Source organism: Rattus norvegicus, chromosome 9, assembly GCF_021556685.1.
Source record: "Rattus norvegicus strain SHRSP/BbbUtx chromosome 9, alternate assembly SHRSP_T2T, whole genome shotgun sequence".
Lineage (NCBI taxonomy): Eukaryota > Metazoa > Chordata > Mammalia > Rodentia > Muridae > Rattus > Rattus norvegicus.
Window position 1 is genome coordinate 75,711,300 of NC_141542.1, and position 14,742 is coordinate 75,726,041.

Sequence of the window (14,742 nt, forward strand, 5' to 3'; positions counted from 1 at the left end):
GTGGCTCTTGGGTAGCAAACTTAGGACAGCAGGTTTAGCAGCAGGCATCTTTACCCACCGAGCCATCTCTCCAGCCCTGCTGATATTTTTAAAAATGGGTTGACCTGTGTTCTCCAAAATAAGTGGTGAAGGTCTAACCTTAGTCCTTAAGAAAGTGACTTCATTTGGAAACAAGATCTCTATGAATACAGTGAAATGAAGACAAGGCCATACTAATCCAAAGACTGGTTTAAAAAAGGGTCATTCAACCTTGAAAAGCCATAGTGACATATATTGCTTACTATTTCTTCCTGAAGGAAGGTTAGAAGAGCCCGCATTCACAACAGCCTTACCTGTCAAATGCTGAAACTGTACTTAGAGCCAAAAGCAAGTAAAGAAGGCTCTGGAAGGGATATGCCAAGGGCTTGTACTGCTGCAGAAGGTTGGAGACATTAGAGAACTGGTCTCCCGCGAGAACACAGATCACAACAATATTCCACACAGCACAGCCAGCCAAGAAGCCGTGAGAGAAGAGGCCGATCATCCTGCACAGAAGATTTTAGTTATGTATTAGCCACTAAAATAAAAAGCTAAGGTATTTTTAAAACCTCCTCAAATAAAATAAAGTTGAAAAGCACAAATGGAATGTCTACAAGAATAAATCTACATTCCATTTTAAATTGTTTACGAAGTATGGAACAGCCAAACATTTTTCTTTTAAACGATGCTATCCAATTAACATTTGCTTAATGAACACCAACAAAAGGCAGCCACCTGAAAGCTCGGTGCACGGAAAGTGCCACATCGCGGGTAGTCCAAGATGGCTTCATGTCCATTGACACATCTACGTTTTCTGTGGTCTTTATCAACTCCGAACGGTCCGCCGCCTGAAATCTCCCTGGGAGTGCGGAGCAGACAGAACACAATCACTGAAGGCTAACAAGCAAGCGCCTGAACTGCAGGTCCAGGAGGATCTGGTGCCTTGGCCTCCACGAGCATGCACATGTAAGTGATTGGAATAAAATAAAATCTTAGAAAACAGACCAGGAGCCTGCAGAGTGGAGTAAAGGTGCTGCCTCAGATCAAGTCTGCTGACCTAAGCTTGGCCCTAGACCCACAGAGGCAGCAGGACGGAACTGGCCCCACAAAGTTGTCCTGACCTCACACGAATGTCACTCGTCTACCTCACACCTACAAGCACATGTGCTCAAAACCTAAATAAATAAATAAATAAATAAATAGAAGGGGTTGAATTTGCTATTTTTTTTATTCTAAAAATTACACTGGACTGTAACTTTCCTTTTCTTTCACCTTTGACTACTTAGATATGTAATTTCTTCATCTTTATTTTTAAGATTTAGTTATTTATTTTATGTATGTGAGTATACAGTCTCTTTCTTCAGAAGAGGCATCAGATTCCATCAGATGGTTGTGAACCACCATTTGGTTGCTGGGAATTGAACTCAGGACCTCCAGAAGCAGTTGGTACTCTTAACTGCTGAGCCATCTCTCTAGCCCCAATTTATTCATCTTTTTTTAAATATATATATCATATATATATCATATATATATATATGCTATTTTTTATTTACATTTCAAATGTAACCCCTTTCCTGGTTTCCCATCCATAAATCCCCTATCCCATTCCTCTTCCCCCTTCTACTATGAGGGTGTTCCCCCACCCATCCACCCACCCCTTCCCTCCTCCCCGACCTGACATTCCCCTACACAATGGGGGTGGGGGGTGTCCAGTCTTGGCAGGACCAAGGGCTTCTCCTCCCATTGGTGCCTGACAAGGCTATCCTCTGTCCATGTGTACTCTTTGGGTAGCGGTTTAGTCCCTAGGAGCTCTGGTTGGTTGGTATTATTATTCTTATGGGGTTGTAAGCCCCTTCAGCTCCTTCAATCCTTTCTCTAACTCCTCCAATGGGGACCGCATTCTCAGTTCAATGGTTGGCAGAGCCTCTCAGGAGACAACTCTATCAGGTTTCTGTCAGCATGCATTTCTTGGCATCAACAATTTCGTCTGGGTTTAGTAGCTATATGTATATGGGATGGATCCCCAGGTTGGGCAGGCTCTGAATGGCCTTTCTTCAGTCTCCATATCTCCTCCTATGAATATTTTTGTTCCACCTTCTAAAAAGGACTGAAGCATCCACATTTTGGTCATCCTTCTTGAGCATCATGTGGTTTGTGGATTGTATCTTGGGTAATCTGAGTTTTGGGGCTAATAGCCACTTATCAGTGAGTACATACCATGTGTGCTTTTTTGTGACTGGGTTACCTCACTCAGGATGATATTTTTCTATTTCCATCCATTTGCCTATGAGTTTTATGAAGTCATTGTTTTTGATAGCTGATTAGTACTCCATAATGTAGAAGTACAACATTTTCTGTATCCATTCCTCTGTTGAAGGGCATCTGGGTTCTTTCTAGCTTCTGGCTATTATAAATAAGGCTGCTATGAACATAGTGGAACATGTGTCCTTATTGTATGTTGGAGCATCTTTTGAGTATATGCCCAGGAATGTTAGATAGCTGGGACCTCAGGTAGTGTAATGTCCAATTTTCTGAGGAACCTCCAGACTGATTTCCAGAATGGTTTTACCAGTCTGCAATCCCACCAACAATGGAGGAGTGTTCCTCTTTCTCCACATCCTCACCAGCATTTGCTGTCCCCTGAGTTTTTAATCTTAGCCATTCTAACTGGTGTGAGGTGGAATCTCAGGGTTGTTTTGATTTGCATTTCCCTGATGACTAAGGATGTTGAACATTTCTTTAGTTGTTTTTCATCTTCTAAAATAATAATGCAATGCCGATAACTTTCCTCTTAACCCAAGGCCAACATTAAAATAATAACAATTTTAAGATCAACTATATTTAAATCAACAATAAACTTTCAACTCAGAATTAAATTTAAAAGCAAGACAGTCTATAGAAGTAATTTAAATACTTTAGGAATATTAAGATGAAAAGGTTGGGGACTAGAGAAATGGCTGAGAAGTTCAGAGTACTTGCTGTTCCTGCAGAGGACCTGGGTTCTGTTCCCAGCACCCACATGGTGGCTTACAGCCACTGTAGTTCTAATTCTAAAGATTAGGTGCCTTCTTCTGACCTTTGTAGGCACAAGACACACATTTAGAACACAGAGGCAAAACACTCAAACACATAAAATAAAAATAAATAAGTTTTTAAAATATTTTTTAAAAATTATTTTAAATGTTTACACTATGAAGGCAAGCTATTATTTGAAAAATTCTTTACAATTCTTGAGAAGAGATGCCCGAGTGTGCAGCACAGCCTCCTGTGCTGGCAGGGAAGAGAACTTCAAAAGGCTCTCTTGAGACTCAGGAGTCGGCCTGGGGCAACGCACATATGCACTGTGGTCACTTTCTTCTTTAGGTGTTGCAATCCAGAAATGGGTCAGGAAGCAGGCTGACGCCATCTCAATTACCTTCACAAAACCCATTGCTCAGATATTTTTAAAGGATGAAAGAATAATTAATTTTCTCAAAAAAAAAAAAAAACTTTCCTGGAGAGCCAAAAAAAAGCATTTGTGGTTTTCTTTATTGGTCAGTCAAACAGAAAAGTTTTTATACCAAAGGAAACAAGAATAAAATAACTGGTCACATTGCTCTAAAAAAAAGAGGGAGTCGGGGGGATGGCCTTGTCTTACAAGCACAGAGACCTGACTTGGGTCCTGACAGCCTACCTAAAATTGCTGTGCATTTTTAGCCCAGTGAGTGGGTCCTGTCTCAAAAGAAGCAGATGGTAATTACTTCAGGGTAACACCTGAGTTGGGGGTAGGGAAACTGAAATCAGAATATACTGTATAGGAAAAAATAATCTATTTTCAATTAAAAACAAAATCTAGTTGGAAAAAAAACAATAGTATAATGACTAGATTTGTCTGTCAATTTTCATTCATATTTCTTTATTATTTCCTTCATTCAGGTCATCAGAACTATAATTACCAAGTTAAAGATATCCCTTGACAATATTCAGAGCAACTGTATTCCAAAACAAGGAGTTACTTACGGCTTTTTTCCACAAATATTTTGCCAACAGGCTGGCTGACTCCGGTGGGTGCGGTGAACCTAGAGTGGTGTTCTAGAGTGCTCTGCTCATCCGTAATTACGTCTTCATCTTCTACCCCTAGCTCGCTGGCATACTGTGGTTCCGCTGGCTGCATTTTCCTGAAATCAGGGGAAATCTTTGAAACAATAAATAATTCTTGAATTTTTAAAGACCCACAAGAAATTACCCATGAATATAATAGACAGAATCCTGAACTTGGAGTGAAAGAAATATGCTGTTAATAAATCTAATTAATAAATCTAATTATAAATCTGTTATTAACTGCACACGTTCCTGTGAACCTCGGACTTCTCATTTGGAAAATGGACACTCACTGGACGAGATTTCTCCTGACTTCAAATTATAAAATTCTAAACGTGACTGGTTATTGTTTGCAGTAATTTTTATGTACAAACATTAATGTTATGTAACTTCCAGTATATTTTAAGTATGCTGTTGTATTTTATATGATTATAATGATATGTTATTATTTATAATAAATAATGGAATAACTATATAAGATAGTTAATTTCCTATATTAAAACACAATGGTTAGGCTTATTTCCTACTTCAAATCCATTAACATGGAGAAATGAATCACAGTATTTATCCTTAATGACGGGTTTTGTAACTTATATGAAAATATTCTCTCTGATTGTGCTTTCTTCGAGATGACTCCTTGGGCTAGTTCCATACATTATTCTTCTCTTTTCTTTAGTGTTCTATTCTTTTCAAATTCCTCATAGCATCGGTTCATTTCTGTACTACTGCTTATCCTGACACAACACACGGTGTGATGAGACCCAGCGAGGACTTGAACTAAACACAGCACCAGCTCTGAGGAAGAGCTCCATGGATGAATAAACTATTACTTCGCCTTCCTTCGAGGTTTTGGAATAACCACTTCCTCACGAGGCTCCACGTCCATGCCGTTTTCATTCCGTAGTAAAGACGGACTGGATGGCTTTTCAGTGAAGGAAGTCTCCAACTCTGAAAGTAAGATGTGTCACATGATTACAAGGTAGAAATGAAACAGTACACACCTTTTTCGAGACAAGAGAACTGTCAGACTTTTGGTTGGACCAATTCTTTCGCCAAGGGCAGTGTTCTTTGAGACGGAGTCTGACTATGTCGTCTCAGCTTCCCTGGAATTTGTTATGTAGACCAGGTTAACCTTAAACTCAGAGAACTGCCGGCTAAAGGCATGTGCCAACATGCCCACTGGGATTAGATTTCTTAATTTTTTTCTGTACTGGTTGACATTAAAACTTGAAATTCTACATTTAAAATATAGAAGTGTAAATTTTTTTATCTGAAAAATTTGGCTGGTGTGGTGGTGCATGTTTTTAATCCTAGTATTCAGAAAGTGGAGACAGGCAGATCTCTGTCAATTTGAGACTAGCCTGGACTACATAGTTAAAGTCTAGGCTGGCAAGGACCACATAGTAACACCCTGCCTCAAACAAATGAAACCAAACACTAGCCTCCAAGTTCGGAGTACCTCCAGGTTTAGCTACTTGTTGGCAGGAGTCACGGGACTCAGATGTCATTACACTCGTGGTTAGTTTATTACAGCAAAAGAACAAAAGCAAAATCAGCAAAAGGAAAAGTGGAGCGAACCCAGGTGAAACAGCGCAGTGACAACAGTCCTTCGCCAGAGCAAACCGTGCCACGAATCCCAGCAGCAGGTTATGCCAACACAGGGCAGGCAGATCCGACAAGGAAGCTCATCAGAGACTCAACGTCAGTCACACAGACCTACACTTACCAAAATCCCAGAGTCCCAGAAGGGAAGCAGGTGTTCGTCATCACGTGCGAAGGCACAGTGAGCTGCCCTTACAGGTTAGTAAAGGTTTGCGTGAGTGTGGGGAACCGTTCGTCATCCAAATTGCCCAAAGCCACAGACAACAGGCTTTCTGAGAGTGCAGGGATCTCAGTCATATGACCTCTGCTATCCTGCACCCAGTGGAGTCATTAAGTTCAAACAAGTGGACAGGCCACCTACCCATTAGCTAGTCTTCCCACCTGAAAACACTAGATCCCGAGACAGCCTCAACCCTTCAAACGTTTGACTAAAATGCAGCCCAGGCCTGAAAGACAATACAGGCAGAACAGTACACAACGGTCATTCTGGGTAAAGCAAAACAAGAACCAGAGCTTTAAACTCCTAGAAGTCAGAGCAACAGACAACAGACATAGCTCAGATGGTACAGTGCTCGCCTAGTGCACAAGGTTCAGTCCCCAGCACTGGAGAAAAAAGAAAAACAGGCGTGGTCACCATAATCCTAGCAGCTGGAAAGTGGTGAGGAAAGAGGAGGCTCACAAGTTCAATCCTCAGCTACACATCACGGCAAGTGTGGGTTACACAAGACCCTGCTTCAGAAGAAAAGAGAAAAATACTATACCACCAGACAGGCAAAGCTGGTGCACTTAGAATGGCTAGAGCAGGCTCCCCGGAACGCAGGTCTCCTTTGGTCTGATTCTTCTCCGGCTTGTTTTGCAGTTTGGGCTTTTTGTTGGTTTGGTTTTTCTTTTCTTTTGTGTTTTGTCTTTTTGAGACACTTTGTCCACACTGACCTGGAACTCATAGACCTTCTGCCTCAGCCTCCAAAGTGGTGAGCCTAAAGGCACGTGCCGCCGCTCAGCTGGGTCAAGAATGTTCTGAAAATGGCTAGGCCAGTTTTATGCAGCTATTCTTCACAGTCTAGGAATTGGTATCATCTCAATTTTCAAATTCTTATCCTGACCAAATGATCAAAACTTTATTGTCATCAACCTACATTCATGCTGGTGATTCCTACGTCGAACGGAGGGTAGGCTCTCCCGTGGGAGTCACCTGGGTCTCCTTCCAACTGCTTCTGCTCTTCCAGCGCCCAGGTACTGTGACACCCACTTCAATGCTTCCCAAAACTGGCCTGTGTTCTCCTCAGTCCTAAGTCCTGCCACTCTGCTCCTGTAACTTTAATCAGTCAGTACCTGCTGCTCTCTAAGAGCACAGTCATTAATTAGTCAGGAGAAACACTGTTAAATTCTCCTCAAGGGCTAATCTGTGATAACAGTGACCAGCTAACCTCACAGTTACTCCTTCCTCTCCTTTGTTTAATATTAGTAAAGTCAGTCCACTGTCCCTTTCTAATTACCATAAAACTAATATATGTTCTTAAATGAAGAAAATTAAAATCATATTTTGTTCTTCCTTGTTAAAAGACAATCTAGTCAGTTAACACCACTGTTCTCCACTGTCTTCACTGTGCTCATGTGTGCCTATACCTACGGTCTAGATTGAATCATGCCCCTGACACACATGCAAGTCAGACATCCAGGACCTGCCAGCATAACTTTATGTGTAAACAGAGCATTTGCAGACATAAACAAGTTAAGATAAGGTCATGCTGGGGAAGGAAGGACCCTAAATCCAATGGCTGGTGTCTTCGATGAAGAGAATCAGGGAAACGGGCAAAATGAAACATGTGAGATGGGCAGAGATTGGCATTATGTGTCCACAGTCAAGGATGCTGAGGATTGGCCATCCTGCCAGAGGCTGCAAGGGGCAAGGAAGGCGCCTTCCTCAGAGCCTCTGGAAGCAGTCCAGCCTCGGAACACCTTGATTTTGAACTTCTATCCTTTAGACCCATGAAAAGGATAAATGTTGATTGTTTGAGGTCTCCGAGTTTATAGTAACTTGTTACAGCAACCACAGGAAAAGAATAAAGTATATTTTGTGAGAGTGAGGTCCTCTCCAAGCGCACTGTTTCATAACCTTTGTCGGTCACTCAACAATACTTTGTAGATGTCTTCCCAGGATATTAGTTCACTGGAACACTCCTTCTAACCTATACTTGCTTTATGCTTATTTAGATAAATGTCATTATTTAACCAGGATCACAGAGTTCTGGTGGTTACCCGATTTTAGCTAATATCCTTTGTTTGAAATTATTATAGCCGCTTCCATTCTTAGACATCAGGACAGGCCAAGGCCATTTATGCTCCTATTTCTGTGTTTCTGTGTTTCTGTGCCCATTATCACTAGATTTTATTTTTGTACGATGGTCTTTTTTGAGACAAGATCTTACTTTGTAGCTCAGGCTGGAATTCATTATGTAGCTATCCTACACCTTGCAATCCTCCTGCCTCACTCAGCGTTGTGAGTGCTGATTACAGGTATATACTATGCTCAGCTCAACACTAGATTTTCAAATTTAAAAAGCAAATAGCACTGCCAACTTGATTCTCTCTCTCTCTCTCTCTCTCTCTCTCTCTCTCTCTCTCTGTTTACATTGAGAGCACTAATGTAGGTCACAATTTCACAATAAATGGTGACTATTGCTTTATTAGATCCTTGATAGTACAGAATTCACCCTATCTCTACTAATCTGAAATTTTCATTTCACTAATTAAATTCTTGCATGAACTAGGAACTGAGCTTTCTGGTTTAGACCTGATATCTATCTATCTATCTATCTATCTATCTATCTATCTATCTATCTACCTACCTACCTATCTATCTATCCATCCATCCATCTATCTCTATCCCTCTCTCTATCTCTCAGTTCTTCTCTCTTAGACTACATATTCATGACCAAAGAGACCTGAAAAAGGGTCTGAGTCATTGGACTTGAAATGGTAGGTATTTTAAGGAAGAAAGCAAGAACCCACCTATGGGAACAAGGTTCAAAATCACAACTTCTGTCACAGTCTACCCGTTTCCTCACGTACCAGGAGGTGGTCTTATCTTCTTCTGTTTCCTTTGAACAGGAGCCTCTGGGTACTCCTTGAGTTCTGCAGCTGGTGGCTCGCTGCCCTCAGCCCTCCTGTTAACAACGGGCTCAGCAAGGCCTTCTGAAGAAGCAGGAGCTACCGAAGGACAGGAGAAAAACGTGTCAACTCGAGCAGAGACCACTGAGTTAGAAAAATGGGTCAAGGGTCCCTACAATGTTTTCTGTACAACAACACCCCTCTTCTGGATTGTGCTTCTATACTGACTTCGTGCCTCCTCTCCTCTCACTACAGGTTCTATGCTGAAAATGAAATAAACATGGGAAGAGGCAAGCTGAGAAGGGGGAGGGCTGAAAAGAAGACCCGTTTAATGCCGAGGACAAGAAATTGTTTCAGAATATTCAGAGCTTTCAAAAGGGTACAGAGAAATTAAAACTGACCTCATAGACAACACTGTCATCTCCGACCCTAAGAACTATAGCTCATTCTTTCACATGCAAGTTAACACATGGAGGTGACAGGTCATTTAGGAGTTTCAACTTTTCCCCTAATAACCAAATATCAACATTATTTGGGAAATTGGAAACATTCTTGACTACTTTCCCTTGCCTACTGCTATTCCTTGAAAAGGAAAAATATGCTGAAAAACAAAGGGAGAATGTCCTTAGCCTCGCTGGTATTCCGAAGGCCAACTCTGGGCTGCAGATGAGGGTTAGTGGAAAACATCGGCATAGTATATGGGGCCAGGGTTATCCTAGCACTGGGGAAAAATGGCTGACAAGTGCAAACGGAAGATAAACTACCTTTCATTCACTGAATCAGTGGCTGACATTGTCCCATTTTGTCAGGGACTTAGAGAAGGTGACACTCCCATGGGTCATGGTGACAGAAAATAGGAGAAATTTTTCCTTGAAGGTGAATTAGCAGAATCCATATGATCAACAAGATAAATCTTTCCACTGCTAGCAATCTACACTGTACCCTCGCCATACCACCCACAATTTTATGTTGAACTGTAACACTCTTTAGAATGAAATCTTTACGTAAATTAAATAATATTAAGTTAAAGATTAAACAGTACTGTAACAACACGAAACCACCACTTAGGTATTAGGGATCCCTACAGTGCTCTATAAAGAGCCAAGACTGTGCCCATAGCATATGGTCCCTTTACAGTGCTCTATAAAGAGCCAAGACTGTGCCCATAGCATATGGTTCCTTTACATAAGAGAAAACCAGACAACATCAGCAACAAAAATCAAACATCACCACTACAGACCTTTTAGGCTTGGGAGAGATGTTAAGTAAAGAGTGAAGTTAAGAGCCCAGGACCAGTGGGTTCAGTGCAGAATTCTATCAGTCTTTCATAGAAGACCTCATACCAATACTGTCCAAACTATTCCACAAAATAGATACAGATGGATCACTACCGAATTCCTTCTATGAAGCCACAATTACGCTTATACCTAAACCACAAAGACCCAACAAAGAAAGAGAACTTCAGACCAATTTCCCTTATGAATATCAACGCAAAAATACTCAAGAAAATTCTTGCAAACTGGATCCAAGAGCACATCAAAACAATCATCCACCATGATCAAGTAGGCTTCATCCCAGGGATGCAGGGATGGTTCAATATATGGAAATCCATCAAGGTAATCCACTATATAAACAAACTCAAACAAAAAAAAACCACATGATCATTTCATTAGATGGTGAGAAAGCATTTGACAAATTCAACACCCCTTCATGATAAAAACCCTGAAAAGATCAGGAATTCAAGGCCCATACCTAAACACAGCAAAAGCAATATACAGCAAACCAGTAGCTAACATTAAACTAAATGGAGGGAAATTTGAAGCAATCCCATTAAAATCAGGAACTAGACAAGGCTGCCCACTCTCTCCCTACTTATTCAATATAGTACTCAAATCCTAGCCAGAGCAATCGAATAACAAAAGGAGATCAAAGGGATACAAATTGGAAGGGAAGAAGTCAAAATATCACTATTTGCAGATGATATGATAGTATACTTAAGTGACCCCAAAAGTTCCACCAGAGAACTACTAAGCCTGATAAACAAATTCAGCAAATGGCTGGGTATAAAATTAACTCAAACAAATCAGTAGCCTTCCTCTACTCAAAGGATAAACAAGATGAGAAAGAAATTAGGGGAATGACACCCTTCACAATATTCCCAAATAATATAAAATACCTCGGTGTGACTTTAGCCAAGCAAGTGAAAGAGCTGTACGACAAGAACTTCAAGTCTCTGAAGAAAGAAACTAAAGATCTCAGAAGATGGAAAGACCTCCCATGCTCATGGATAATTAGTATTAATATATTAATATAGTAAAAATGGCCATTTTGCCAAAAGCAATCTACAGATTCAATGCAATCCCCATCAAAATTCCAATTCAATTCTTTATACAGTTAGAAAGAGCAATTTGCAAATTCATTTGGAATAACAAAAAACCCCAGGATTGTGAAAACTATATTCAACAATAAAAGAACTTCTGGGGGAGTCACCATCCCTGACTTCAAGCAGTATTACATAGCAATAGTGATTAAAAACTGGTATTGGTACAGAGACAGGCAGGTAGATCAATGGAATAGAATTGAAGACCCAGAAATGAACCGATACACCTATGGTCACTTGATCTTTGACAAAGGAGCTAAAACCATCCAATGAAAAAAAGATAGCATTTTCAACAAATGGTGCCTCAACTGGAGGTCAGCATGTAGAAGAATGCAAATTGATCCATTCTTATCACACTGTACTAAGCTTAAGTCCAAGTGGATCATGGACCTCCACATCAAACCAGATACACTCAAACTAATAGAAGAAAAAGTGGGGAAGAGTCTTGATCACATGGGCACTGGGAAAAATTTCCTGAACAAAAACACCAATGGCTTATATTCTAAGATCAAGAATCGACAAATGGGATCTCATAAAATTGCAAAGCTTCTGTAAGGCAAAGGACACTGTCACTAGGACAAAACAGCAACCAAAAGATCTTTACCAATCCTACATCTGATAGAAGGCTAATACCCAAAATATACAAAGAACTCAAGAAGTTAGACTGCAGAGAGCCAAATAACCCTATTTTAAAAATGTGGTATAGAGCTAAACAAAGAATTCACAGCTGAGGAATGCCGAATGGCTGAGAAACGCCTAAAGAAATGTTCAACATCCTTAGTCATCAGGGAAATGCAAATCAAAACAACCCTGAGACCCCACCTCACACCAATCAGAATGGCTAAGATAAAAAAATCAGGTGACAACAGATGCTGGTGAGGATGTGGAGAAAGAAGAACACTCCTCCATTGTTGGTGGGATTGCAGACTGGTACAACCATTCTGGAAATCAGTCTGAAGGTTCCTCAGAAAATTGGACATTGAACTACCTGAGGACCCAGCTATACCTCTTCTGGGCATATAGCCAAAAGATGCCCTAACATATAAAAAAGACACGTGCTCCACTATGTTCACAGCGGCCTTTTTTATAATGATCAGAAGCTGGAAAGAGCCCAGATGCCCTTCAACAGAGGAATGGATACAGAAAATGTGGTACATTTACACAATGGAGTACTACTCAACTATCAAAAACAATGATTTTATAAAATTCATAGGCAAATGGATGGAACTAGAAAATATCATCCTGAGTAAGGTAACCCAATCACAGAAAAACACACATGGTATACACTCACTGATAAGTGGATATTAGCCCAAAAACTTGAATCACCCAAGATACAATCCACAGACCAAGAAGTTCAAGAAGAAGGATGACCAAGTGCAGATGCTTCAGTCCTTCTTAAAAGGGGGAACAAAAATATTCATAGGAGGGGATATGGAGACAAGAGTTTGGAGCAACAACTGAAGGAACGGTCATTCAGAGCCTGCCCCACATGTGCCTCATATATATGCAGTCACCAAGACTAGGTAAGATTGATGAAGCTAAGAAGGGCATTCTGACAGGAACCGGATATAGATGTCTCCTGAGAGACACAGCCAGAGCATGTCAAATACAAAGGCGAATGCTAGCAGCAAACCACTGAACTGTAAACGGGACCCCCGTTGGAGGAATTAGAGAAAGGACTGAAAGAACTGAAGGGGCTTGCAACCCCATATGAACAACAATGCTAAACAACCAGAGCTCCCAGGGACTAAACCACTTCTCAAAGACTGTACACGGACTGACCTATGGCTCCAGCTGCATACGTAGCAGAGGAAGGTCTTGTTGGGCACTAATAGAAGAAGTCCTTGGTCCTGCCAAGGTTGGACCCCCAGTGTAGGGGAATGTCAGAGGAGAGGAGGGAAGAGGGGATGGATGGAGAGGAGAACATCCTTATAGAAGAAGGGAAGGGTGATGCGATAGGGGGCTTATGTCCAGGAAACTGGGAAAGGGAATAACATTTGAAATGTAAATAAAGCAAAATATCCAATAAGAAGAAAGAAAGAAAGAAAGAAAGAAAGAAAGAAAGAAAGAAAGAAAGAAAGAAAGAAAGAAAGAAATAGGGGCTGGGGATTTAGCTCAGTGGTAGAGTGCTTACCTAGGAAGCGCAAGGCCCTGGGTTCGGTCCCCAGCTCCAAAAAAAAGAACCAAAAAAAAAAAAAAAAAGAAAAGAAAAGAAAAGAAAAGAAAGAAAGAAAGAAAGAAAGAAAGAAAGAAAGAAAGAAAGAAGAAAGAAATCAACTAAGTGGGGTTGGGGATTTAGCTCAGTGGTAGAATGCTTGCCTAGCAAGCACAAGGCTCTGGGTTCAGTCCTCAGCTCTGAGGGGGAAAAAAAAAGAAATCAACTAAATGTTACTCTGAGGTCTCAAGCCAGCTAGGAAAATAAAGAAAACCCCAAACTGACCATTGAAGGTTATGTACTCCAGATGTGTTGGGTCTGAGTTACTAATAGGCCACCCAGGATTATGGGGATGGCAGAAGGGCTTCATGGGCTTGCTTGCTATTAAAGCTTGAAGACATGGATGATGTGACCCTGCCTTCAGGGTCTTGCTCTAACACAGAATGGGAGAGTTAAGAATCCCAGGTCTCTAAATCTATTAATGTATGCAAAGGTCTAGAACCAAGTAGAGCTTCTAGGGACAAAGACCCAAAGAACCCAGCAACACTGTAAACGTTAAGCACCTATGCGCAGAACTTTGTTCTATAAACACGTGTAGTTAGTCTCAGGTTACCATGGTCTTGCCCCACTGATCCCAACACATGGGTGATGTGCTACCCTGGAACCTGTCTCTCTGTAATTTGTAATGCTGATCATGCTTACAGTGCTGGGAAAACTTGTCATCTCCCATAATACTGATATCTTACCTGGTGTGCTCTTTGTTCTGGATTTCTTTTTCTTAGGATGACTAAGTGGAATCTCATCTATAAAACAAAGAGCAACAACAAGAAAGGCAGACAATCAGCTAGAACAGGATTTCTGGTAAGGAAGGCTTTCCCCTCTCTTCTCTGGAGTCGACCAATGTTTATGTATAAGGGGAAGAAAGGTAAGAGGCTGACAAGCCAAAGGCAGCCACACACGGTGTCAGTATACACCTGCTGCCCAGCGGTGTTTAAACTGTCACTTAGAAAGCTGGCTCAAGGCATCATGGACCATGAAGAGGCAAGACAAAAACATACAGGAGAGAAAATCCTGGGATTCTTAACTGTAAAGTGTAAATAAAAAGCCTCTGTGAACTGTGGGGAAAAAAAGAAGAAAGAAAGAAAGTTGGCTCAAGAAACGTCCACATGGTCCCATACAGTCTCCAGTCCCTGGCACTGAGGTACTATAGTCTAGACTGGCTCTGGCCAGGTGGCTGAATAGATATGGCACGTGTCTGTCTGCAGCACATAAGAAGTTAAGCAGGGTAAAGTACAGTCAGTGCTTGGATTGGTGCCCAGAAGACGAGGACTTTGCAATTAACCTACTTGGACTTTTCCTTTGGAGAAATAAACTTAACATTTATTTATGTTATGTA

At 41.1% G+C, this 14,742-nt stretch overlaps 1 protein-coding gene across 9 annotated transcripts in view; it reads right to left on the reverse strand.

Annotated features, from left to right (window-relative positions):
- Tmem237 (transmembrane protein 237) overlaps nt 1-14,742 on the reverse strand; it is a 32,636-nt gene that overhangs the window by 13,486 nt on the left and 4,408 nt on the right. For all 9 annotated transcript variants that reach the window (XR_015628657.1, XR_015628654.1, XR_015628656.1 and 6 more), the window contains 6 exon segments: nt 14,093-14,149; nt 8,773-8,910; nt 4,929-5,046; nt 4,018-4,175; nt 754-877; nt 333-524 (listed from right to left, as the gene is read on the reverse strand). Coding sequence is in view for 5 of the 9 variants with exons in the window: in XM_087566123.1 (XP_087422249.1) it covers nt 333-524; nt 754-877; nt 4,018-4,175; nt 4,929-5,046; nt 8,773-8,910; nt 14,093-14,149 (787 nt within the window). In the remaining 4 variants the exon portion in view is untranslated.